Genomic DNA, 27,687 nt, shown 5'->3' with positions numbered 1-27,687 from the left:
AAATATCCTTCTTACCACCAACCCTCACCTACTTCCAAGCATCGTAATATTTCCCCATGGAGAAACATGTTTCTGCAGAATATTGCAAATAAATGACATACAATTACAACAATCACAATGCTAAGACAAGGAGACACAAACATACACCCACCCACACTTATATATTACATACAGACTAGGTTTCAAACAACAGACAATTTGGTTTTTGTTTTTTTACAATCAACTTTTAAGTACTTTTTAGATATTGTAACAACTAGAGTATTTTAATACAATACAAAGTCAACTCTGGACGTATTTGTACATAGAGAGTATTGATACACAACAAAGATTAATCTTAGCTCTCAACTTGTTTCCTGCAGTCACATTACTTAAATTATAAATTATTTGAACAAACTCTATTCTATCTATTTCTGGAAATTACCACCTTTCCTCCCCACTTGAAACAAAGCTGTTACTAACAAGCCAAAGAAAAGCCTCTATGTGGTCACATGACTTTTTGGAAATAACAACCAAATTCCCATTAAATCACACTTAATCACCTCTAAAGAAAAATGAGAAACAGAGAAATTTCTTTCTAATTCCACCTTGCTGACGCAGAAAAAGAAAGGACACTTTGGACAATATAGTGCTGAATATATTGTCTCAAATGCATGCAAATATACATAAAAGGTGTAAAAACACCAAATCTGTTCTAGCACTGGACAGACATGGTGTTTTTACAGCGTTTTTACCATAAGAGAGAATTCTTTTTCTCCACAAACTGCAGTAAATTTGCCTTTAGCAGTTGAAATATGTCACAAACACATTTTAACCTAAAGTTCACTTATGCCTAAACACTGCTTGGTGCTGATATTACTGTAATATTACTGCAGATGGATGCGGACAGCTCCATAAAGTGCAGATGGATGCCAGCAGTTCCGTAAAGAAGTGCTGATCTCTCAAAGTAAATGGAACACATGGAAGTGAGAGACCCAGGATGACATGGGACAAAGTACTGAAGAACAACCTCAGGAAGCTGATCCTTTCAGATGAAATGACAAAGGACCAAGATGCCTGGTGCCTTGTACTTAAGAAGACTCGTACTCCACAGCAAAAGTGTTAAGGCTACTCCCTCTGGTGAAGGGGATTAGCCTGCAAGAGTCCTGTGCCATGTAAAAAGCACTCGTGCCATCACTACATGGGAGTGCTCATGTAGTGCAACATAAGAGCACCCAGCACACTCTGTAAAGTGGTTGGCATTAGGAAGGGCATCCACAGCCATAGAAACCATGCCATATCAGACTGGAGTCTGGTGCAGCTCTCTAGCTTGCCAGCTAACCTGTGTCAGTCCAATCCATGCCAGAATGAACAATGGACATTAAATGATGATGATGATAAATCTATCTCTCTTTCTCTCTCTCACTCTCTCGCTCTCCATATATGTGTGTGTGCATGTGTATGTGTGTGTATGTGATGTGTGTACATATATATATATATATATATATATATATATATATATATATATATATGTATGTATATATATATATGCATATATATACACAGGCATACCTCATCCTATGTCGCTAATTGGTTCCAGGAGACACAACTTAAGTTGAATTAACTTTCTCTAGGCTAGGCTAGGCCAAATTTACTTGTCGCTAAGCTAAACCAATAATAGCCATTCCCAGTTCTGTACTTTATTTATGAATGCATTCTCAATAATACATAGTTAATAAAAAGCTATTTTAAGTTTAGGAACAAATAATTTTTATTTTTTAATACAATACAGTAAATAAGTAATCTAAATTTACGAATACAATTTGGCAGTGTTTACTGTACATCAACGCTTTATTTATGAATGCGGTTTGCAATAAAACATGGTAAAATAAAAGCCATTTTAAAGCTTAAAAAACAAATTCAGTAATTATCATTATTTTGCTATAGTAAAAAAAAAAACTAAATTATTTTAAATTTACCAATACGTACGTACAATTTGGTGGTTTACATCGTGGATGTAGATGGCTGTGGATTGTCAACATCAGCAGCTGACTCTGGCTATTCTTGTTCGATGCACTTAAAAAACTAGTTGAGAGTTCCTTAAACTGTCTTCTTCTTTTCCTCAAGGATTACATCATAAGAAGCAAAGGCTTTGTGACAAGCCCACCCCCATAATCTTGGAAAAGCATTGAGCATTTGGATCTATATCCTCAAACATAGAAAGACCTTTTTCAATATATGCAAATACTTGCTGCATTTTCTTAATGATAAAGTGATGTGGTTCAGGTTCGACTTCCTCTTCTTTATTTTGCTACTTGTGAAGCTCTATTAAATCCTCGTTCATCTGAGGCTGCTTGTCTTTTTCAAATAAATCTGTGAAATCCTCCTCCTCCAAATCCATTTCCAGTTCTTTGCTTGTAGTCACCAACGTTTTGTTGATGGCAACATTATCAAACCCCTTAAAATCAATCACAAATTGCAGGCATAGCTTTTTCCATACACCATTCATAGCCATGCTCTCTACATCATTCTATGCCACTGCTATGTTCTGTGCAGCCTTGTAGATATCGTATCTCTTCCAAAAGTCACATCAAGATCAGCTGCAGCTATTGCTTGCCGCAGCATGCGCTTCATATAGTAACACTTGAGGATAGCAATTATTCACTGATCCATTGACTGCAGAAGAGACATGGTGTTCAAAGGGAGGTACACGACGGTAACATTGAGGTCAAAATCTACAGTGTTTTGTGGGTGGCCAGAGGCATTATCTTAGATAAGTAAAACCTTAAAAAGAATCCTCTTCTCTTTACAGTGCTTCTCTGCTGCTGGGATAAAATGATTGAAGAACCACTCTTCAAAAACAACAACAGTAACCCATGCTTTTGAATTACCCATCCATATAACAGGGATAGGTGCCTTGGGTATGTTCTTCAGGGCACGGGGGTTGTGTGCATGATACACAAGCAATGGCTCTAACTTAAAATCTCCTGCCCAATTTCTTCCCAACATAATGGTCACATGTTCTTTTGAGACCTTGTAGCCAACCTCCAAAAATCTCTCCTTCCTCCAGCTGACAGTTTTTGTACTTTTTCATGACGGAAAATACACCTTTTGTGGCAGTTATAACGAAATTGTTTTCTTATATCAGAGTAATAAGGCACTTCAATAGAACAACTTTACCCCCAGGGAATTACCGGGTATACCAGCTAGTTTATATGTGTGTGTGTGAAAAAATTAATAGAAATGGCTTATCTGATAATTTTTCCGCTTTAATAATTAGATGTTTATAAGGTGGTGAGCTGGCAGAAACGTTAGCATGCCAGGCCAAATGCTTAGTGGTATTTCATCTGTCTTTATGTTCTGAGTTCAAATTCCGCTGAGGTCAACTTTGCCTTTCATCCTTTCGGAGTTGATGAATTGAGTACCAGATGCATATTGGGGTCGATCTAATCAACTGGCCCTCCTCCACAAAAATTTCAGGCCTTGTGCCTAGAGTAGAAATGAATAATTAGATGTTTATAAGTTATTAGGTGTTTTCAAAAGTTACTCTGGTAGTTCTTTTTCAAAATGTTTGAAAATTCTTAAGTGAGAAACTCCTACCAGAGTCACTTTTATAAACACCTTGTAACTTCATCATCATCATCATCATCGTTTAACGTCCGCTTTCCATGCTAGCATGGGTTGGACGATTTGACTGAGGACTGGTGAAACCGGATGGCAACACCAGGCTCCAGTCTGATTTGGCAGAGTTTCTACAGCTGGATGCCCTTCCTAACGCCAACCACTCAGAGAGTGTAGTGGGTGCTTTTACGTGTCACCCGCACGAAAACGGCCACGCTCGAAATGGTGTCTTTTATGTGCCACCCGCACAAGCCAGTCCAGGGGCACTGGCAACGATCTCGCTCGAAAATCCTACAGGAGCCAGTCAGGCGGTACTGGCAACGGCCACGCTCAAAATGGTGCATCTCATGTGCCACCCGCACAAGAACCAGTCCAGGGGCACTGGCAACGATCTTACTTGGCTTGCCGGGTCTTCTCACGCACAGCCCATTTCCAAAGGTCTCGGTCCGTAGTCATCGCCTCGGTGAGGCCCAATGTACGAAGGTCTTGCCTCACCACCTCAGCCCAGGTCTTCCTGGGCCTACCTCTTCCACGGGTTCCCTCAACTGTTAGGGTGTGGCACTTTTTCACGCAGCTATCCTCCTCCATTCTCACCACATGTCCATACCAGCGCAATCGTCTCTCTTGCACACCACAACTGATGCTTCTAATGTTCAGCTTTTCTCTCAAGATACTTACACTCTGACGGGTATTCACATTGACATTACACATCCAACGGAGCATACTGGCTTCATTCCTTGCGAGCTTACGTATGTCCTCAGCAGTTACAGCCCATGTTTCACTGCCATGTAGCATGGTTGTTCGTACGCATGCGTCATACAGTCTGCCTTTTACTCTGAGTGAGAGTCCCTTTGTCGCCAGCAGGGGTAAGAGCTCTCTAAACTTTGCCCAGGCTATTCTTATTCTAGCAGCTACACTTTCAGCGCACCCACCCCCACTACTAACTTGGTCGCCCAGATAGCGGAAGCTATCGACTACCTCTAGTTTTTCACCCTGGAATGAGATAGAAGTTGTTTCCTGTTTGTTTGCAGTCTTTATTGCACCTGAACATCTGCCACAAACAAAAACTAACTTGCTAGTTAACCTGCCTTTGATGTTGCTGCACCTCTTATGTGTCCATAGCTTGCACCGGGTACATCTTATAGAGTTACTACCTACTCCATTTATTAAAGTGGAAAAATTATCAGAAAAGTCATTTCTATTGGCTTTACTTCACCATTTCTATTTATTTTTTTCAGGTACCAAGGACTTTCTATCTCTTATTCTACTATACACACACACACACACACACACACACACACACACACACACATACACACACACACACACAAATACACACGCATGCACGTGCACACACACACACACTAAAATAAATTATCTCAGATGACAGAAAGATTCCCAGAAAGCTACAGCATTGGTTGATTGTATGCCCCAAACAACCACAATGCAGGGAAGTAACATGTCTAGAATATTTAATGTTTTGAGTAAGACATGTGACTCTGATAGGCACTGATAAAAGTTATGTGGCCTATATAAAGTCTGTGTTGTTAAGTGTTGTATTCTAGAAAATAACTGACTATAGCTAAACCAGAATATTTCTATTGATGGCTCTGTGTGTGTTGTGTGTGTGTTGTTTGAGAAAGAGGCTTGTCACTTGAGAAAGCCGGATGTGTGCTATAAAGTGACTGTGTGGGAAGATACTGTTTTTTCCCTTTTGTGAAAGTCAGAGGAGGTGGAGGAGGGGAAGGAAAGAGTTAATACAGTTCTATATTTAAGAGATGAGGAATTATTTACATTATTTACATTATTTATATTTGACGGATATTTGTCCTCATCTTCTTTGTTGTTAACACAACGTTTCGGCTGATATACCCTCCAGCCTTCGTCAGGCGTCTTGGGGAAATTTCGAACCTGGGTTCTCATTCCTAACGATGTTACTATTATTATATTATTATTATTAACCACTACGCCATATGCCCACGGGCATATGGCGTAGTGGTTAAGAGCGCAGGCTACCAACCCCAAGATTCCAAGTTCGATTCATGGCAGCGACCTGATTAATAATAGTAATAATAATAATAATAATATAATAATAGTAACATTGTTAGGAATGAGAACCCAGGTTCGAAATTTCCCCAAGACACCTGACGAAGGCTGGAGGGTATATCAGCCGAAACGTTGTGTTAACAACAAAGAAGATGAGGACAAATATCCGTCAAATGTAAATAATGGAAAGAGTTAATATCAGTGAATTTTTTCTTTATTTTTTTGTGGTAGTGGTCACAATTTCTGTCTAGTACCCAAATATGTCTCAGATAATGGCAATATAAGCACCCAAGAGAAAAAATAACAGTAAAAAAAACCCAGTATGGCTTGGCAGTCTTTTAAAAATTCTTATCGCTCCTTAAAATTATGGCTTTTAAGTGTTGATTTCTCAGCCCAAGAATTACAGCGTGATGTGCTGCTTGACTGGTCCCCCCTCTCCCTCTCTCTCTCTCTCTCTCTCTTTATATATATATATGATGATGATGATGATGATCTTTTCTCCCGCCATGCCTCTGTCTACCCCTCCATCCTCTCTCTCCCCCTTCGTAGTTTTTCCTTTAAGGTCTTCAGGTTCTGGCTATATATAAATGAGAAACCCATTCTAAATTATCTAGCTGACGTACTACGACGAAATACCCAAGATGCAGATAAGATAGAGATTTTTATTTATTTACGGCCTCAAACATCTCAATACCTTGCGCTTTCTTGTTTCTCTCCATGAAATTCAATTGAATTCAGTTGTTGTCTTAAATTCATGCTTATTCATTTTCTAAGCTTCCTAAATTCATGCTACGTTATATTCTAATCACCCAGAATTCATTGCTCTTTTAAAAAAAATTACGATTTATGCATTGTTGTCTCTCAAATATTTAAAATCTACAATTAAGAGCCCTCTCTACTCGCTGGCGGTAACCCGCCCTCCCACCCCCTCCACCGGAAGTTCATTCGTCTGTCATTCCTCTGTCATCCCACCCCCTCCACCGGAAGTTTCATTCCTCTGTCATCCCACCCCCTCCACCGGAAGTTCATTCCTCTGCCATCCCACCCCCTCCACCGGAAGTTCATTCCTCTGTCATCCCACCCCCTCCACCGGAAGTTCATTCCTCTGCCACCCCCCCTCCACCGGAAGTTCATTCCCCTGTCATCCCACCCCTCCACCGGAAGTTCATTCCTCTGTCATCCCACCCCTCCACCGGAAGTTCATTCCTCTGTCATCGCACCCCCTCCACCGGAAGTTCATTCCTCTGCCATCCCACCCCCTCCACCGGAAGTTCATTTCTCTGTCATCCCGCCCCCTCCACCGGAAGTTCATTCCTCTGTCATCCCACCCCCTCCACCGGAAGTTCATTCCTCTGTCATCCCACCCCTCCACCGGAAGTTCATTCCTCTGTCATCCCACCCCTCCACCGGAAGTTCATTCCTCTGTCATCCCACCCCTCCACCGGAAGTTCATTCCTCTGTCATCCCACCCCCTCCACCGGAAGTTCATTCCTCTGTCATCCCACCCCCTCCACCGGAAGTTCATTCCTCTGTCATCCCGCCCCCTCCACCGGAAGTTCATCCCTTTGTCATCCTGTCAACCTCGGCTGTCTCCCGGAACCCATCTAGTGGCCTTGGCCATCCTCTCCCCTACCTTTGGGTAGCGCATTAAGGTTGAGAAATGTTTGCAGGTTGTAGGTAATGTTTTGCTTATGAATTCTTCCAATTGCAAGTTTTCTTTTCAGGTACACGACACTGCTTTTCCTCTTCCCAGGCTACAGGCCCACACCCCCAACACCCATACTGTTAGGATTGGCACTCTCAACGTCGGCACGCTGAAAGGTAGATCTGGTGAAATTGTTGAGATGCTTGAACGGAGATGCGTAGATATGTGCTGCATCCAGGAAGTAAGATGGAGAGGAGGTTCTGCAAGGTTCCTCACAGGCAAAGAACACAGGTACAAGATTTTCTGGGCAGGGAACACTGACGGGGTCGGGGGCGTAGGAATACTTCTAGCGGAGAAATGGGTGGATAAGGTAATCGAGGTCGTTAGAGTAAGTGACAGAGTACTTAAGATCAGACTAGTGCTTCATCATAGATTAGCTACTGTCATCTCAGCCTATGCACCTCAACCTGGGCTACCAGATGGTCTGAAAGACCAATTCTATGACACCCTCTTGCAAACTACCTCGTCGACGAGTGACAGGGACCTTCTCTTTGTGGCTGGAGACTTCAACGGTCATGTCGGACGTCGTGCTGGGGGCTTCCATGGCATACATGGAGGCTATGGCTTCGGTTCCCGCAACGAGGAGGGAACCAGACTGCTGGAGTTCTGTGATGCAACCAATCTTATAGTCTGCAATACCAACTTCAGGAAACCTGCCAGTCACCTAGTCACCTACCGCTCCGGCAGACACTCTAGCCAAATCGACTACATCCTCGCCAGAAATAGGGAAAGAGGGCGGCTTATAAATGCCAAAACCTACCCTGGCGAAGAATGTACCCCACAACATAGATTAGTAGTTAGCGACTTTGGGATCAAGGCAAAATGGGTGCCCAGAATTAGACAGGCTTGGAGAAGAAGGGTGTGGAAGCTTAAAGACCCTGCAAACGGACAGAGACTTAGAGACAAGTTACTTGAAGCATTTAACGAAATAGAAGGGGATATAGCATCATACAACGTGGAAGACAATTGGAGATTTCTGCGGGACAACCTGTTGAAAGCCACCGACCAGATTTGTGGGTGGTGTAAGGTCCCCTCCCAACCCAGAGTAACGTGGTGGTGGAACAAGGAGGTAGACAGGGCTATTAGACAAAAGAAACAAGCTTGGAAGGACTGGAAGAACGGTGGTAGCAGGGAATTGTACCAATGTGCCAGAAGGGAGGCTAGGCGACAGGTTTATTTAGCCAGAGGGGAAGCAGATAAGGAAAGATTTGCCAATGTTCTGTGCCGTGAGGACCAAAGACTCGAGGTATTTCGGGTTGCAAGACAGTGTAGGAGAGAGAATAGTGATGTTGTAGGAGAGAAATGTGTTCGCATGGATGATGGTACGCTTGCATTAAATGAGGATGCAAAGAAAGAGGTCTGGAGATGCCACTACGATAGATTGCTTAATAAAGAGAATGAATGGGAGAAAGAGAGCCTGCCTTATGTCGACCCAATAGAGGGACCAGCTATCCGAGTTGATAGTACCAGGGTAGATAAAGCAATTAAGAGTATGAAGACCGGGAAAGCCCCCGGCCCATCAGGAATCACTGCAGAGATGCTCAAAATATCTGGCAGTGTTGGCTATAGCCTAGTCACCCGTATTACGAACCAGGTGATACACGAAGGAGTCATACCCTATGACTGGTGTAGCAGCATCATAGTCAACTGCTACAAAGGTAAAGGGGACGCTTTAGATACAAATAATTACAGAGGCATCAAGCTGTTAGATCAGGTTATGAAAGTTACAGAGAGGGTCATAGCCCAACTAATTAGGGAGCGAATCAATTTAGATGAGATGCAGTTTGGGTTCGTGCCAGGTAAAAGCACTACTGATGCCTTATTTCTAGTGAGACAGTTGCAAGAGAAATACCTAGCCAAGGATAAACCTCTGTACCTGGCTTTCGTTGACATGGAGAAAGCCTTTGACAGGGTCCCCCGATCCCTTATCTGGTGGTCAATGAGGAAACTTGGGATAGAAGAATGGCTAGTGAGAGCTGTGCGAGCCATGTACAGAGATGCGGCCAGTAAGGTGAGGGTTGGAAATGAGTACAGCAATGAATTCCGGGTAGAGGTAGGGGTCCACCAAGGTTCCGTCCTCAGCCCCCTATTATTTACCATAGTCCTCCAGGCAATCACAGAGGAGTTCAAGACAGGTTGCCCCTGGGAGCTCCTCTATGCTGATGACCTTGCCCTAATTGCGGAGTCACTATCAGAACTAGAGGAGAAGTTTCAGGTGTGGAAGCAAGGTCTAGAATTGAAGGGCCTTAGAGTCAACCTAGCTAAAACCAAAATCCTAATAAGTAGGAAGGTAGATAAAACACAAACCCCTTCAGGTAGATGGCCCTGCTCAGTATGTAGAAAAGGAGTAGGTAGTAACTCTATAAGATGTACCCGGTGCAAGCTATGGACACATAAGAGGTGCAGCAACATCAAAGGCAGGTTAACTAGCAAGTTAGTTTTTGTTTGTGGCAGATGTTCAGGTGCAATAAAGACTGCAAACAAACAGGAAACAACTTCTATCTCATTCCAGGGTGAAAAACTAGAGGTAGTCGATAGCTTCCGCTATCTGGGCGACCAAGTTAGTAGTGGGGGTGGGTGCGCTGAAAGTGTAGCTGCTAGAATAAGAATAGCCTGGGCAAAGTTTAGAGAGCTCTTACCCCTGCTGGCGACAAAGGGACTCTCACTCAGAGTAAAAGGCAGACTGTATGACGCATGCGTACGAACAACCATGCTACATGGCAGTGAAACATGGGCTGTAACTGCTGAGGACATACGTAAGCTCGCAAGGAATGAAGCCAGTATGCTCCGTTGGATGTGTAATGTCAATGTGAATACCCGTCAGAGTGTAAGTATCTTGAGAGAAAAGCTGAACATTAGAAGCATCAGTTGTGGCGTGCAAGAGAGACGATTGCGCTGGTATGGACATGTGGTGAGAATGGAGGAGGATAGCTGCGTGAAAAAGTGCCACACCCTAACAGTTGAGGGAACCCGTGGAAGAGGTAGGCCCAGGAAGACCTGGGCTGAGGTGGTGAGGCAAGACCTTCGTACATTGGGCCTCACCGAGGCGATGACTACGGACCGAGACCTTTGGAAATGGGCTGTGCGTGAGAAGACCCGGCAAGCCAAGTAAGATCGTTGCCAGTGCCCCTGGACTGGTTCTTGTGCGGGTGGCACATGAGATGCACCATTTTGAGCGTGGCCGTTGCCAGTACCGCCTGACTGGCTCCTGTAGGATTTTCGAGCGAGATCGTTGCCAGTGCCCCTGGACTGGCTTGTGCGGGTGGCACATAAAAGACACCATTTCGAGCGTGGCCGTTTTCGTGCGGGTGACACGTAAAAGCACCCACTACACTCTCTGAGTGGTTGGCGTTAGGAAGGGCATCCAGCTGTAGAAACTCTGCCAAATCAGACTGGAGCCTGGTGTTGCCATCCGGTTTCACCAGTCCTCAGTCAAATCGTCCAACCCATGCTAGCATGGAAAGCGGACGTTAAACGATGATGATGATGATGATGAAAGCACTCTTTTGCCAAAGCAGAAATATTTACTATTTAATTATAACTACCGTATTTTAACGTGTACTAGCAGGGGTACCAAAGTAAAACCTGCATGATTTTACTTAATCCTTGGACCAGAAATAGAACCAAATATTGAACAAAACATTTCTGTAATTCCACGAAATGGATTAGAACAAGCCAAGTTTAGAGAAAGTTACTAATGCAAAATCTTCACTCACTTAGAGTATTGTTAGACATTTTAAGAATTTCCATGAATCTCCTTAGAATAAAAACCTGTCAGACAAACAGATTTATGTCATATTGATATAAAAACAGGAAACATCTATTCAGGGAAATTTCCATCTGACTGATTCAAGAAGAATTAGATTGTTTTCAGTAAACAATTGTAAATGTGATACTTGTAGCACAATCAATTACTGAGAAAGACTAAATCTTCAAAATTCCATTGATTATATTGATTCAATTTAAGTGACATTAAGAATTTTAGTGATGTAATAGAAATAAGATTAAGTTATTGAAAAATTAAATAGCATGTATATTTCCAGTTGATTTTGTATATATATATAATCATCATCATTATTATCATCGTCATCATCATCATCATCATCATCATCATTTAACATCTGTTGTCTATGCTGGCATGGGTTGGATGGTTTGATCAGGGCCAGTAAACTGAGGGGCTGCACCAGACTCTAGACTAATTTGGTATGGTTTCTATGGCTTGATGCCCTTCCTACAGCCAACCATTCCAAGAGTGTAATGGGTGCTTTGATATGCCACCAGTATGGGTGCCAGTTGCATGACACCAGTATCTGCCATGACTACAATTTCACTTGGCTTGATGGGTCTTCTTCTCAAGTACAGCATATTGCCAAAGGTCTCAATCATTTGTCATTGCCTCTGTGAGGTCCAATGCTCAAAAGGTGAGAGAAACCTATGGTTGTTAACAGAAGTAAACGCTCTCCGAATTTTCTCCAGTCTATTCTTATTCTAGCTATTACATTCTCCATGCAACTTCCTGTGATCAAAAGTTTGTACTGTACAAAAGCTCACTTCATCCATCAAACAGACATTGCCTGTACAGATGCATAGTGTGCCACATGTCAGATGTTGAAGTGGTTGCAGAGCAACATGAGATGAAAGGTTTTGCTTAAGAACACAATGCGTTGCTCAGCTCAGGAATTAAAACCATGATCTCACAATCGTGAATGCAAAACCCTAAGCCATGCCTAGCAGTTAAAAAACAGCATAAAAATAGATGTGCCTTATTTGAAAGAGTAGTAACAGTGACAGCTGTTCTACGGTGCAATTTATAATGTGGTTGCTCTGCAATCAACAGATAGGTGGTTCAAATTCTAGTCTTAGGTGGAACTTCTTAGATCAGGAATAAACAACAATATATTACAATTGTAATGATGGTTGTGCAGTTGAGAAGCTCACTTTGCAACCCTGGAATTTGGGTTCATTCCCATGGCATGGCACCTTGGGTAAATGTCTTCTAAGATAGCCTCAGGCTGACCAGTGCCTTCTGAATGAATTTGATAGATGGAAACTGTGTGCAAGCCCGTTCTGTATGTGCAGGTGTGTGTGTGTGTGTGCACGCGCGCATGTGCACATGCACCTTTTTGTTTGTGTTTGTCCCCATCACCATTTGATAACCCATGTTGATTTGTTGACGCTCCCACAACTTAGCAGTTCAGCAAGTAGATACCAATACAATAACTATTAGACATTAACAAAAGTGAGTAGTGAGGTCGATTCGTTTGATTAAAATCCTTCCAGGCATTGTCCCAGGATGGCCGCGATACAATGGCAAAAACAAAGAAAGATAATAGAATCAATGAAAGAAGCCCCTCCATGGCCACTCGATCTGCTAGAAATGGCAGCTAAATCTCTCTCAGTTTACACCTTATTGTCTTTAATAAAGGATCACAAGTAGATAATGTGGTGGAAAGCTGGCTGGAACGCTTTTGATCAGAAGGCTTGGAGTTGTATTAACATCGCAGCCATAATGGTAATAATGATAATATTTTGACTGCTAGAAGAACGAATGAGAGAAAGTTGTGGTGAAAGAGTAGAGCAGGGTTCGCCACCATCCCCTGCCAGAGCCACGTAGAGCTTTATGTGTTTTCGCTCAATAAACACTCACAACGCCCGGTCTGGGAATCGAAACCGCGATCCTATGACCGCGAGTCCGCTGCCCTAACCACTGGGCCATTGCGCCTCCACTCATGCATACATACATACACATGCATACATACAGCACACACACACACACACATATATATATATATATATATATATATATATATATATATATATATATATATATATATATATATATATATATATATATATATATATATATATATATATATATATATATATAGATTCAAGGCTTGAATATGGTACTTATGCGAAGGCACCCGAATATCGCATCCCAAAAAGGATGGGTGATTAAAATCAAATAATAAGCAACACGGATTTCAAAAGTGATTGCAGTACGCACGTTTCATGCTACTTCAATGTATTTAAGTAATGTGAGCATTACCTTAAATGCAATATGAAGAGCAATCTTCAGCTGCACGAAAATGCAGAAAAAAGACATATTATAAATGTGGCAACATATTAAATCCAAGTGGGAGAGAGCATACATAAAATCCAAATGTGAGGAAGAATATATAAGTCCATCTTGACATAGCGGAGTCTATCAGGCTAGTAATTGATTCTAGACAAAAGTTTTAACTGTCTCAGAATTCTATTGTTTCTTATCTAGTGGTGATAGCAGAGGGACAATTACTTCTAAAAAGAGGGAAGGTGTAAGCAGTATGCATGGACAAGGCTATAAAAGTATTAGAATCTAGAGGTTTCACTGGTCATAGTAGTATCAGGTCATTTTATTACTATCAAAATGTTGAGGAATTAATGTTGAGGAATTATAGCCCTATATATATATATATATACATACATGTACACACATACATACACATACATTTACACACACACACATACTTACATACATAACTACAGAAAACTGCTTCAAAACCTCCAGTTCTTATATCTAGATTATAATTCACATTTATGCCAATATTTAGTGTACTTGGTTTTGTGAGTGGATGCCTAAGTGACTATTTTGATAAACTGGGGTTTTCAGAAAAAGATATCAACCACCTTATTTATACATTATAAAAACAATCTGTTAAGTAGATCTGTAAAAATATGCAAGGGTGTTCTCAAGTTTAAAAAGTGAATTTGTTACTGTTATCGACATTCAAACAATAGAACATTCGTATCTCAGTTAGAAACCAGCTCCTTCCCCAGAGGAAAATTTCAAATGATTAAAAGCAGAAGAGGACATGCATGCATACATACATACATACATACACACTTACATACATACACACACACTTACATATACACATGCATATATACATGCATATACAAACATACATACATACATATACATATACAAACATATACATACATACACAAAAATACGTACATATATGTATGCATACACACACAAACATACATACATACGTGCACATACAAATGATTAAAAGCAGAAAAGGACATGCATACATACATAAACACACACATACATATACACATGCATACATACATACATATACAAACGTACATTCATGCATACATACACATTTACATATACACATGCATATACAAACATATATATATGCATACACATAGATATACAAACATACACTCATACATACATACTCAAAAATACGTACTTATATACATGCATACGCACACAAACATACATACAGGCACATGCATACGTACATACATACACATACATATACACAATCATACACACACATACGTACATATACAAACATACACACATGCATACACACAAAAGACATATATTCATATATGCTTGTGTACATACAGACAGACAGACAGAAGAAATTGCTTGAAATATACAATCAGTAGAATGGCATTGAATATAAGGAAATCTTTAATTGGAGTTGCTTAGGCAGCTGAATTGCAAGAGCAATACAATTAAGAATTTGACTTGCAGCAAAAGAATCCGTCTATTATAGGGACATAAAAATCATACAGTCTAGTCTTTTGCCATTATTAATACGTAATAAACTGACTAGTTCTACCATACTGGTGTTCGGCAATAAAGCCAGCTTTTGATAGTGGGTCTGTTTCACATCTTCAACCTCCCTTCCATACTACCTGGACTGGTGTCTAGTCAGAGTCAAATAATTCTACTAAGGTACAAAACCTGAAACATCGGCACCAGTGCTCAACTGGTATTTATTCTGTCGATTCTGAAAGGATGAAAGGCAAAATCGACCTCGGCGGAATTTGAAACCAGAATGTAATGAGTCAGAAGAAATGTTGCTTTGCATTTTGTCCAACACACTAACGATTCTGCGAACTCACTGTCTTAATTAGAATAAAATAACAGTGAAAGCTGCAACCGCAGAACAAAACACATAAGTTCATTTTTCTTGCCGGTGTTTGTGGAGCACCGGTTTACTTATTTTGATCTCTTTCATTCTTTCCCTAACTTCTCCGTGATCGACCGAGGTTCACATATACAACAATGTCTCTCTCTACATGACCTCTCGCCCCTTTTATGACGTCTCCTTCGTTCTCTCTCTTTGATGTTTATCTCTATCCTCTCTTTCTCCTGACCATCCTCTTTTTATTATTCTTTCACTTTATAACAACTTCTGTGAAACCTCTGTCTCTTACTCATTAATTCTTTCAATAACATATCAATTATCTCTCTTTTGATTTTTTCTCCTCTTTCTTTCTAGTTTTACATATACCTCTCCTATCTATTTCACCACCCCTCTCTCTCTCCCTCTCTCTCTCTCGCTCCCTCTCTCTCTCTCCCTTTGTGACACATTCACTATACACATTCGCCTTCAGTGCTCGTGATATATATACAAAACAGCCGTCCAGCGCTGCTGATAGTTATATTATGTCAGATCGGTTCTTCGTCGATCTTTTCAAACGATATGGCAGAAAGCGACAACACCAAAGCCACAGAATTCTCTGGTTATGCTACTTCGGGTGAGCTGGATACTGACAGCTTTAGAGATGACCACAGAATCGTATATTCAGAGAGCACACCTATTTTAAGGTCGCAGTGGGTCTGGAGACTACACCGATCACTGAGTAATGCCAGCCTGGAATATAGTAGCACGTACCCTCCATCATACGATTGCATCTCGAATCCATTGTCCCAACAGAGAAACCATGACGGACGACGGAATTCCTCATCCATGCGGACCTTGGGAACATTTGCAGGAGTATTTTGTCCTGTGTCCCTATCTATGTTTAGTACCTTCCTATTTCTACGAGCAGGTTGGTATTTATTAATCTTTCCTACTGTTATCATTGTTGTTAGTGATAATTGTTATTTTAAATATATTCATTTCGATAAGATCGGTAATGTTTTAGAAAAGGCACGATCGTGAGAGTTATTTATTTTCCCTATCAACGGAAATTAATCTTAGGACTTGTGACTAATGATTTGTCATCGATTCTGACTCAGTACTGGAGGGAGATATTCCAATACCTAGCAACAGTCCTCAATTGTTATTATCCAATGGTCGATAAAATAAGTGAACGTAATATATTTTGGTCGTTTTAAGTTGTAATATCCCTTTTTTTGAAAATATTGGAGTCATTTGCTTGATCAAAAGAAATCGGCAGTCTCTCAGAATGCCAAGAAATCATTGTTGAAAGCTAGAAATTTCCGGGCGAAGTTACTAACCGTCCTAATTCACTTCGTCACCTCAAAACTGAGTTAGTTCTTACTTTTCATTCCAAACGTGTATATAAATAAGTACCAGAAATGTAATCAATTGATTTAATCAACACTTCTTTGGCAAAATTGCTCTTGTCCACACTCAAAATAAAGCAGCTTTGTCGTCCTCATCATTCTTATACGATCTGAGACAAAAACACAACACCCCACGTATTAATCATACAAACACACTGTTTATATTCTGGACGATCGCACACCCACTTTTCATTTTCATAACATTACCCACAACAGATATACAACTAATAAAATAGGGATTTTATTCGAATCACTACAACTTCAAAACAAACGAGCCTTTTGAAAAAACAATTTATTTCACATTCTTTCATTTATTCTTTATACTATTTCCTTTATTATTACGTCATCACTCAAAGCGGTGTGTGTGAGTGTTTATTTATATACACACACACACACACACACACATATATATATATATATATATATACACACATACATACATTCACACATATGTGTGTGGGTGTGTCCATTATTACAAATGCTCATTTTCTCGTGCACGTTTATAAGCGCGCGTGTGTGTGTGTATATATATATATATAGATATATGGTAATCTTCAAGTTTAGGTGGATAAAAAAATAAATAAAAATATTCAAGGGAAGTAACTGAACGTCTTACCAGTATTCTCCGTACATCTCTGTTTATAAATAAATCACACACGTGATTTGATTGACGTTAGGGTTAGGGTTTGATTTATTTATAAACAGCTAGAAGAAAACGGATAATACTGGTAAGACGTTCAGTTACTTCCCTTGAATATTTTTTTTTTTTTTATCCCCCTAAACTTGAAGATTATATATATATATATATATATATATATATATATATTCAGTTATATTCGGGGCGAAATTCGCACCCACGCGCGCAAGCACGCACACACGCGCGTATGTATATATATGATTGTATGTATGTGTATGTGTGGCTGGCTGGATGTGTCTTATGCATATAAATCTGTAAATATGCATATATATGTCGACCATGCTATAACGACATATTTGAACGTGTTTACATTCTGAACGTATGCCCATCCAATAATTTCTATTTTATAAACAATAGTCTCTATGAGCGCATATAGTCATTACTGTGTACGCGCACCAGATAACCAACATGAATATCATACATACATACAGATATACATATATGCACACACATACACACACACACACAAAAAAAAACTCTGCGTATGAATGTCCCCCAGGTCAGGCTATGTAGCGAATTTAATAATAACATTATAAACTACGGGTCTGGACAACCTTCAAAGCTATAATTCCAACACTGTCCACTATACTGGTCTATTGTATAAGCTATTTGCGTTTTAGTATCTGCAGGTATGCTACTGTAGTATCTTACCTAGTGTGGCCTCTTCATCCAGGCTCACTTTATGCATCTGCACACACACCTGCCCGTATCACCTCCCTTAGCTCAATTGTATTTTATTTTCGTTACATTTATTTCAAAGATAATAATGTATTTTTTCTATACTATAGTATAATTTTTTTCCTATAGCATAGTATTTTTCTGTATATTCAAGTCGGCTGATAATCTTGCAAGCTCCCGAAAGCGAGATTAATTTTTTATATTTCTTGTTTACGCACACCAAATACTCAATAATAAAGTTACAATAGCGTATTCTAATTTGCATGCGATTATGTATACACAAAATATAGCAGCAAATACGAATATTAATATATATGTGTGTGTGTGTGCGTATGTGTATATATATATATAATATATATATATAAATGCATGCATATATGTGTGTGCACTTGTGTGTGTGTGTATGGGTATGCATTGAGAGGAAAATTGTGCATAAGAAGAATCAGATGTATTATGGAAGAGAGAAGACTTCTTGGTAATTTTTTGATTGACACCCACACAATTACCTAACCCTAACCCTAAAACCCTAAACCTAACCCTAACACTGACCCTAAAACCGTAACCCTAACACTAACCCTAACCCTAAACCTAAACCTAACCCTAACACTGACCCTAAAACCGTAACCCTAACACTAATCCTAACCCTAACCCTAACCCTAACCCTAACCCTAGTGAAAATCGTGCGGGTGTTAATCTGAAAAATTACCGACTTCTTTGGTGTAGTCATGTGGTGATACATATAGATGAGAATATCTGTATAAAAAAGTGCTGATTGCTAAATATGGATGGAACTTGTGGAAAGGGAAATCCCATGAAGGCATGGTGTGAAGTAGTAAAGGCTGATCTCCAAATGCTGAGCCTCAGAGAGGAGATGAGAAAGTATGATTAGCAATTTGCTGTGCTTGAGAGTAGCTATCAGACATGACAAAAATTAGTTCCTAGAAGCATAATGTTTATAATGTTTCTGTCTATACACTTACTGGACTCTGCCCCTGCACTCACTCTAACTCTGTCAAGCTTTCCCTATCTATTTTCTTCTTAACACCCATCCCTTCATTACTCCTCTAACTATGACACCACTACATATCACTGTCATCCATGCACACACATACACATGCACACACACACACACACACACACACAAGACTTCCAGAACTGAGTTTTGCCAAGTTGGAAAAGACTCCTCAAGAATCAAATTGCATCTTACCACTCCCTTGACATCTACTCCATAAGGTTCAAAGTCTTGAAATCAGACTCCACCACTTCATCCCATATCTTCCTGAATCTCCTTTTTCTGCAAGCACCATTCATATTAAACAATCAGCACTTCTTTATACAACTCCCCTTATCCATTTGCATTACGTGTCCATACCAGCACAGTTTTCTTTCTTGCACACTATTTCTTATGCCCAGTTTTACTCTCAGCCCATTTGTACTATGACATTCATGTACACTAACATTACATATCCAGTGGAGCATGCTTCTTTCATTCCTTTCCTGCCTTCTAAAATCCTCTGTATTCAAAGACCATGTCTCACTATATAGCATTGCAGTTTGTATGCAGTTACCAATAGAGATAATAAATTCCTGAATATCCTACATTTTGCTCTTACACTGGTTAATACACTTTGAGAACATCTTCCACCATTACTAATTTCATTACCTAGATAACAGAAGCTATCTTCTACCTCTAGAGATCTTCCTGAACATCTATTTGTCATGCATTCTTAGAGATACAAATTCTGCTGTTTCTGTTAACCTGCCTATGATTCCACTCCTTGTATATCTATAGTTTCCATTGAATACACTGTATTAAATTTATACCCACTCCATTTCTACATATTGAGTAAGGACCTTTCCCTGATAGTGGTGAGGTCCTGTCTGTTTTTCTATTTCCTAAAACTTAGTCTTTGCTAGGTTAACTTTGAGGCTCTTTGATTCCAGATTTTGCTTCTTCACCTGGAATTTCTTCTAACTCCACTAAAGATATAAGGACAAAGTAATCAGTGTTTAACTGTTTCCACAACAATCCATTTTTGAACTCTTCTGTTATGGTCTGGAAGTCTACAATAAATAAATGGAGTCTGAGTAATAAGTCCTAAATTTCTTACTGCTCTTGTTGCTAACTTTCAACTTGCTAACAGCAACTCTGTATGGAGTGTATAGTTCTCACAACCCATTCATCTACTGCTAGCTTCCTCAGTGACTACCAGATCACCAAGTAAAGAACTCTGTCAAAGGCTTTCTCCAGGTTAACAAATGACGGGTACAACGACATTCTCTTAACCAAGTACTTGTAGCTATTTCACTTGGAAGGTGACACCAGCAGTACTTCTTTCCTGCATAAAATCAAACTGCATTTCATCTAGCTTAATTCTCTTCCTAATCAATTAAGCTATAACTCTGTCCGCAACTTTCATGACCTACTCCAGTAACTTGATACCCCTGTAATAGCCGATACTCTTGTAATGGTTAACTACTACAGTCATCATGTATATCAAGTATGATACCTTCTTGTACATCCTGATTAACTACATGGATGACTAGTCCATCTCTTATTCCAGCTTGTTTACTAATTCTATTATAACTTTAGATCACAATGTGTAGCATCACATCATGTGAGGTTACCTAAGGGTATTAAGTGCTTGGAGGGAGTAGCAGGTCTCTGGATTTTGCAGTCATTTGGTGACATCTGTCACTTATTTGTGTTTATATTACTGTTAAAGTTAGCTTCTATTTCTATTTTTATTCTGTTTTACTAACTTTGTAAATTTTAGAAACATGTTTAGTTTGTTGACTAAGGTGTTAGTTTATTACTGTGTTACAATTTATGGCTGTGTAGTAGAGAAGTCTGCTACTCAGACATGTAGCTTTAGATTCAATCACTCTATGTATCACCTTGAGTATATGTCTTCTACTATAGTCCAGGGCTGACCAATTCTCTATAGCCCAGAGCTGACCAATTCTCTATAGCCCAGAGCTGACCAATACTTTATGGTCCAAGGCTAACCAATACTTTATAGCCCAGGGTTGATCAATACTCTATAGCCTAGGGCTGACCAACACTCTGAATTTGGTTGATAGGAACTGAAAGCAGCTCATCATGACTATGTAGTAAGAAGTTTGCTTCCCAACCACGTCCACAATAGCCCCAGATCAAAAAGCTTTGTGAATGGATTTTGTAAATGGAAACTGAAAGTAGCACAGTATGTAGATAGATAGATAGATAGATAGGCTGGCAGGCAGGTAGGTAGGTGTGTGTGTGTGTGTGTGTGTGTGTGCATCACATAAAAAGTATCCAATCTACACTGTAAGGTGGTTAGCATTCAGAAGGGCATCTGGCAATAAAAACCATGCCAAAACTGACCTCACCTATGCTGGTACCACATAAAAAGCAATCAGTCCACTCTACGGGATGGTTGGCATTTGGAAGGGTATCCAGCTGTAAAAACCATGCCAAAACAAACACAGAGTTCTAGTGCAGTCTTCTGCCCGGCCAGCTCCTGTCAAACTGTCTGACTCATGCCAGCATGGAAGGCAGACGTTAAACGATGATAATGATATATATGTATGTGTGTGTGTGTGTACAGGTCTGCTTGGTTTTGTAAATAGCTGTCTGTTGATTTCAGGTTTCCAATAGAATGATAGAATCTGATGAAATTAAAGAACTGGTCAGTTGGAAAATATGCTGCAAACCAATTTCACGTAGAATAACAACAAAAATTAATTGCTAAGTTCTGCTTAGTTAAAAGAAAGAAGACATGCATGCAAAAATGAAACATTTGTATCCAAAGTAGATTTTGATGTCATACAAAAATAAGGTTATTATAACCTGCAAAAATGTTACTTCATGCAAAATAAATAACAAAAGTTCATAAACTTACAGCATATTTGAATGCAACTAAAATCAGTAAATAAAATGTTGAAGATGATGATGTTGGTGTAGACATATATATATTTTTTCATTTACATATCTTCTACATAATCTCAACAACCAGCTTTAGTTATTTGAAAGAAACTGCTCTACAACGACCAGGTTTCATTAGAAAGTGAAAATAGTTTCACACTTTCAATTTGAACTAAAATTACAAAGTGTTGCATTATGAGAATGATGATGTGTGAATAATGAAAGTAGTGTTTCTCTAAATTAGTCACATCTGTACTATAATAAAGAAAGCTGCTTATCATCTATCTATATATATTGGGTCATCTCATAAGTAATGTGGCTTTTTTCAATTGCATGAACTAAAAGTTAGAAGGGGACGGGATAAACTACCTGGATCAACTTGCTATAAAAGCAGGTAATAATTTTACCTTGTGCTTATTCTTAGTGCAAGTTTTGAAGACCCTCCATAAATCCAAAATTTTATTTTGGTATTTATGGGAGCAACTGTCTTCGAAGACTCATATTGTCATTGATTGCTCGAAATGGGGAGTAAATAGACAGCCGACAACTGATGAAGGGTCGTTCTTTACTTGTCCTGTTTTCCATTTTTTTCTCTCATTGTTTGCATACTTAACTCATTTGTTTTTGTATTTCATGTTGTTTACTGTTGGTGACATCCTGTACCCATATATGCATATATATATATATATATATAAATATATATATGTCTACACAGACATATATATATTTTTTATATCATTATTTAATTGAACGCCACGCATCCATTTCCTGTGCAGGTGGCACATAAAAAACACCATTTGAGCATGGCCATTGCCAGTACCGCCTGTCTGGCCCTCGTGCCGGTGGCACATAAAAGCACCCACTACACTCTCGGAGTGGTTGGCATTAGGAAGGGCATCCAGCTGTAGAAACTCTGCCAGATTAGATTGAAGCCTGGTGCAGCCATCTGGTTCACCAGTCCTCAGTCAAATCGTCCAACCCATGCTAGCATGGAAAGCGGACATTAAACGATGATGATGATGATATATATATATATATTTAAGAAGTTTTCATCAACTGACATAAAATAATAGGTATGTACTATGACTGCTTAGTTAGGTTTGCCACTAAAACCCTGGCTTGAACTGCAACTGAAAGTATGGTGTTGAGACTGCTTATCAGAGGCAGCTAGAAGGACATTTAATTTAGGTAGAGAATTTAGGCATACAGTCTCTAATGTTTATATTCTCTTTCTAAATTAAATGGTCTTTTGAAGTGATGCCAAACGTTTTGCTTTTTCATTGTTACTTTAATCTATATTTAACAAATGTTGGTTAGTTGGTTGATTTCTCCAGTCATGCTTTACATCATGAAAGGAGAGTGGTAGGGAGAATGAAAGAGATACAGAAAGAATTAACACAAGAGGTACAGGGTGAGTATACATACTAGGCTTGCTGGTAGGCAATGAGTAAAGGAATACCATGCACCCACACACACAGAGTAAGAGAGAAAGAATCATAGAGACAGAGGAAGAAAAGGAGTATATGAAAGAGTAGTTTTGAGAGGAATTATGCAAACAAGAAAGTCATTTTATATAATTTTATTTTAAAATAAGTTTTTTTTTATAAATTAATATTCTTTTCATGATTTCACATAAGCACCAAGAAATTTGATACAAGTTTAATTATAATTATTGTACGTATGCCATATTTCCTGGTATTACCCAGGTTGGCAAAAGTATACTTCCAAAATTACCCATCATATTATAGGTAACACTCAAGTATATATATATATTTCTTTTAACTTGTTTCAGTGGTTAGAACATCAAGCTTACGATCGTGAGGTTGTGAGTTCGAATCCCGGACCGGGTTGTGTGTTGTGTCCTTGAGCAAGACACTTTATTTCATGTTGCTCCAGTTCACTCAGCTGTAGAAATGAGTTGCAACGTCACAGGTGCCAAGCTGTATCGGCCCCTTTGCCTTTCCCTTGGATAACACTGGTGGCGGGGAGAGTGGAGGCCCGTATGCATGGGTGACTGCTGGTCTTCCATAAACAACCTTACCTGGACTTGTGCCTGGGAGGGTAACTTTCTAGATGCAATCCCATGGTCAGTCATGACCGATGGGGGTATCATAATATATACACTGTTCATTAAACAATATATATATATATATATATATATACATACATACATACATACATACATACATACATACATACATACATACATACATACATACATACATACATACATACATATATATATATATATATATATATATATATATATATATATATATATATATATATTGTTTAATGAACACAATGTATATTTTTATGAGCTACTAATAGTTTCATAGAATGAAAACAACACAGCATTTTATAACATGTCTGGTGCCTTCATGCAATTTTCAGATGTGAAGGCATCAGACATGTTATAGAATTCTGTCTGTATTGTTTTCATTGTATGAAACTCTTAGTAGCTCATAAAAGCATATACTGTGTTCATTAAACAATATTTATCTCACACCAGATGTAGTACTTTTTTTTTGTTGATCTTACCTTCATTAAACAGTATACTATATATTAGCATCACCATTTTATGCTCACTTTCCATACTAGGGTTCGTTGGACAATTCAACTGGATCCAGTGGGTTGGTGGATGATATTTTGCTTCACTGTCTCCGGTTTCACATGATTTTTATAGCTGAAATGCCCTTCCATAACACAAATCATTTTACAGAGTGTACAGGGTGCCTTTTTTCACAGCACCATAACCAGTGAGGTTGCTTTATTACTTGCAAGACTGAAAAGCTACTACATTAAAGAAGAAAACTAGGAGGGCTTTAGACAAGGTTTTGGAAACATTAACCCTTTAGCATTTAAACCGGCCATATCCGGCCAATATATTCTACCTTTTTTATGTTCAAACTGGCCAGATGTGGCCCCTCACACCTATCCTACAATATCATTCTAAAATTTAATAGTTACCTCATAAAAATTTGAAAGCTATCAGACAATGCATGATTAATTCAAAACAATGCTAATAAATAAATGTTACATTAGACAGAATAATCTGAATGCTAAAGGGTTAAAGAATGACAAGAGGAACAAGTTTATTGTTAGCAAAAATTATTCCATGTTAACTTGGTACATTTTTTTAAATGAAATTTTATATCACATTTTGTGAAGGATGACATCATTGATTACAATTATCTAATGGACCAATAACTTTTTCACTGTTTCCAAGAATGAGAGTGAAAAGGCAGTGCCTGTAACTCAATGCAATATCACAAGTGACTCTAGATTTTTCTATTTCCTGAACAATGTTAACATCTTTTGCTAATTTGCATTGACAGATGATACTTTCATGCAAGTGTGTGTGTGTGTGTGTGTTTTGTCTTTAATACAGGGGTGGTATACTCTGCCTATTGCTCAGGAGATCTGGGTTCAGTTCCTCATCAGGGAGGTCCAGCATTTCCTTTTGCAGGAAAGTTTAATGATGGTGGCTTTTGTTAGGACCCTAAGAAGGAAATGCCTGAGGACTCTACCCCAACAGCTCTCCCAGGAATAGTGACCAGAGAAAATAGAGGGACTAATGGACACATTGCCAGGCATGTCTATGTAGTTAATAAATTTGCTTCAGAACCACATGGTTTGGGGGTTAATTCTTCTGTTTGGATGCTCTTGAATGGTGTCCTTCATTATAGCCACAGATTGTATTTATGTATGTGTGTGTTTGAACTAGTTCATATTCCCCCTCATCATTACATATGTAAGTGTGCTGATTGTAAATAAAAGTCTCACTCTTAATACAGATGTTATTATTTGTTTGCAGTCCATTGCAAAAGTATGTTTGAGTTTCTTGATATGTTGCACACTGATTATGTGTCAGCATGCAAATGGTATTGTTTTTTCTGCAGTCCTTTGTGAAAGCATGAGTGGGGTATTCATTATTTGAAACACAGGGGGATTATCAGCTTGTTTGGAAATGGATGAACGTCAGTGTGAGGAAGGGTGTCTGGCTGTAGAAAAGTCCACTTCAGTGTAGTTTTAACTGATCCATGCAAACATAGAAAAGTTGCTAATAAAATAAACACAATGATGACATCTATCTATCGCCACTATCCTCCATGAAAAAAAAATTTAATTTGTGTTCGTGGGAAGAGCCATTTTAACGATGCGTCTTGCCCTAACTCTTCGAAACGCTGGTGTTTTAATGGTGGCAGCTGATGAAGGATATGTTCTCTATGTGGCCTGCTTGTTTGTTGTACCTTGTTTATCATTTTGTCCATGTTCTTTTGCAACGTCATGTACCCAGATATGTATCTATATGTACATGTAGATGAAGGTATGTACATATATATGCATATACTCATATATTGTTTATATATATATATATATATATATATATATATATATATATATATATATATATATATGTATGTGTCTCTGTGTGTGTGTGTGTGTGTGTGTGTGTGTGTAATGGTAGTCTCTCAGTAGTCCAAGAAAGACAGTTCTGCAATTTCTTCCTGAAAAACTTGCACAAATGGTTTGTGTTGATCGCTCCCTCCGTCACATTGACGTTGCCTGAACAGGTGCATGGGGTACCCCACACATCAGGTGTCAAAGTGATTGCAGAGCAATGTGAGATGAAGTATTTTGCTCAAGAACACAATGCATCATGCATTTCCAGGAATTGAAATCACAATCTCGCAATCATGATAGTATGTTACCCAGTTTAGCATTACCACTTGGCACTTGGGTGCTTTTAGTGGGATCCACTTTTGGGAGTATTTAGTTTGATCAGGAGACAACACCTGAGTCATGGATTCTTCCTCTTTTTAGTCTTATAAATCTTAAAACCTTAAACCATTAAAAAATGATCATAGACACTGCCCTTCTTCTTATAACTAAGCCATATCAACCCACCTAGGACATCCCCCCCCCCACTGCCCCTGCTCTTTAGTACAGATGTCTTGTTTTTCAAAAGTTTTGAATTAAAATCTTTGACCTAAACTTAGTCTTAGTTTATGTTCTTGACACTAACTTAATGATCCTTACTACTAAAGCAAAAGGCTTGAAATTTTGGGAGAGGGGACTAGTCAATTACATCAACCCCAGTGTATCACTGGTACTTAATTTATCGACTCTGAAAGGATGAAAGGCAAAGTCAACCTTGACAGAATTTGAACTCAGAACGTAAAAATGGACAAAATACCGCTAAGCAATTTGCCCAATGTGCTAACGATTCTGCCAGCTCACCGCCTTACACTAACCTAATAACAACAAAGTTATTTTACTAAATTCTTTGTTTTATTTAAAATTAATTGAAACAAACACTGAGTATCTCAACAGAAATATGGTAACAAAAGGGTTAAGCAAAGAAACAAAAAAAACACAACTGGCAGAGATTTATATAAGGAGAATGTTGAGGGAGACCTGGGTGCTATATCACTATAGAAAAAAATGCCTCCTTATTAACTTATTCATGACCTTTGCCCTAAAATTTGGCAACACAGTCAGCTGATCTCCATCGCGTCACTTAACATTTTACTTGAAAGTGATGTAACTGTCATATGCAGTGATAGTCCATGTCTTTTAGTGCAATTGTTTGTTTTTGTTGTTTTAAGAGATGTTTGTTATGCTGTTTCAATATCCACAACTTGCTTATTTAGTGAGTGGGGTAGATTTCATTTGTAAGTATAGCACTGATCATCAACATCATCATCATCATCATCCTTTAA

At 39.0% G+C, this 27,687-nt stretch overlaps 1 protein-coding gene across 2 annotated transcripts in view; it reads left to right on the top strand.

Annotated features, from left to right (window-relative positions):
* LOC106883331 (solute carrier family 12 member 9) overlaps window positions 1–27,687 on the top strand; it is a 117,742-nt gene that overhangs the window by 57,292 nt on the left and 32,763 nt on the right. Inside the window, exon 1 of one of the 2 annotated variants that reach the window (XM_014934297.3) lies at window positions 15,387–16,198. The exons of the other annotated variant lie outside the window; for it this stretch is intronic. Coding sequence (XP_014789783.1) covers window positions 15,850–16,198 — 349 coding nt within the window. The 5' untranslated portion in view covers window positions 15,387–15,849. Of the gene's footprint in view, window positions 1–15,386; window positions 16,199–27,687 lie in introns of those variants that run through there. 2 annotated transcript variants of the gene reach the window in all.

This window comes from Octopus bimaculoides, chromosome 3 (assembly GCF_046866305.1).
Source record: "Octopus bimaculoides isolate indiv1 chromosome 3, ASM4686630v1, whole genome shotgun sequence".
In the NCBI taxonomy this organism is placed as follows: Eukaryota; Metazoa; Mollusca; class Cephalopoda; order Octopoda; family Octopodidae; genus Octopus; species Octopus bimaculoides.
This window is presented reverse-complemented; position numbering and strand designations above follow the sequence as displayed.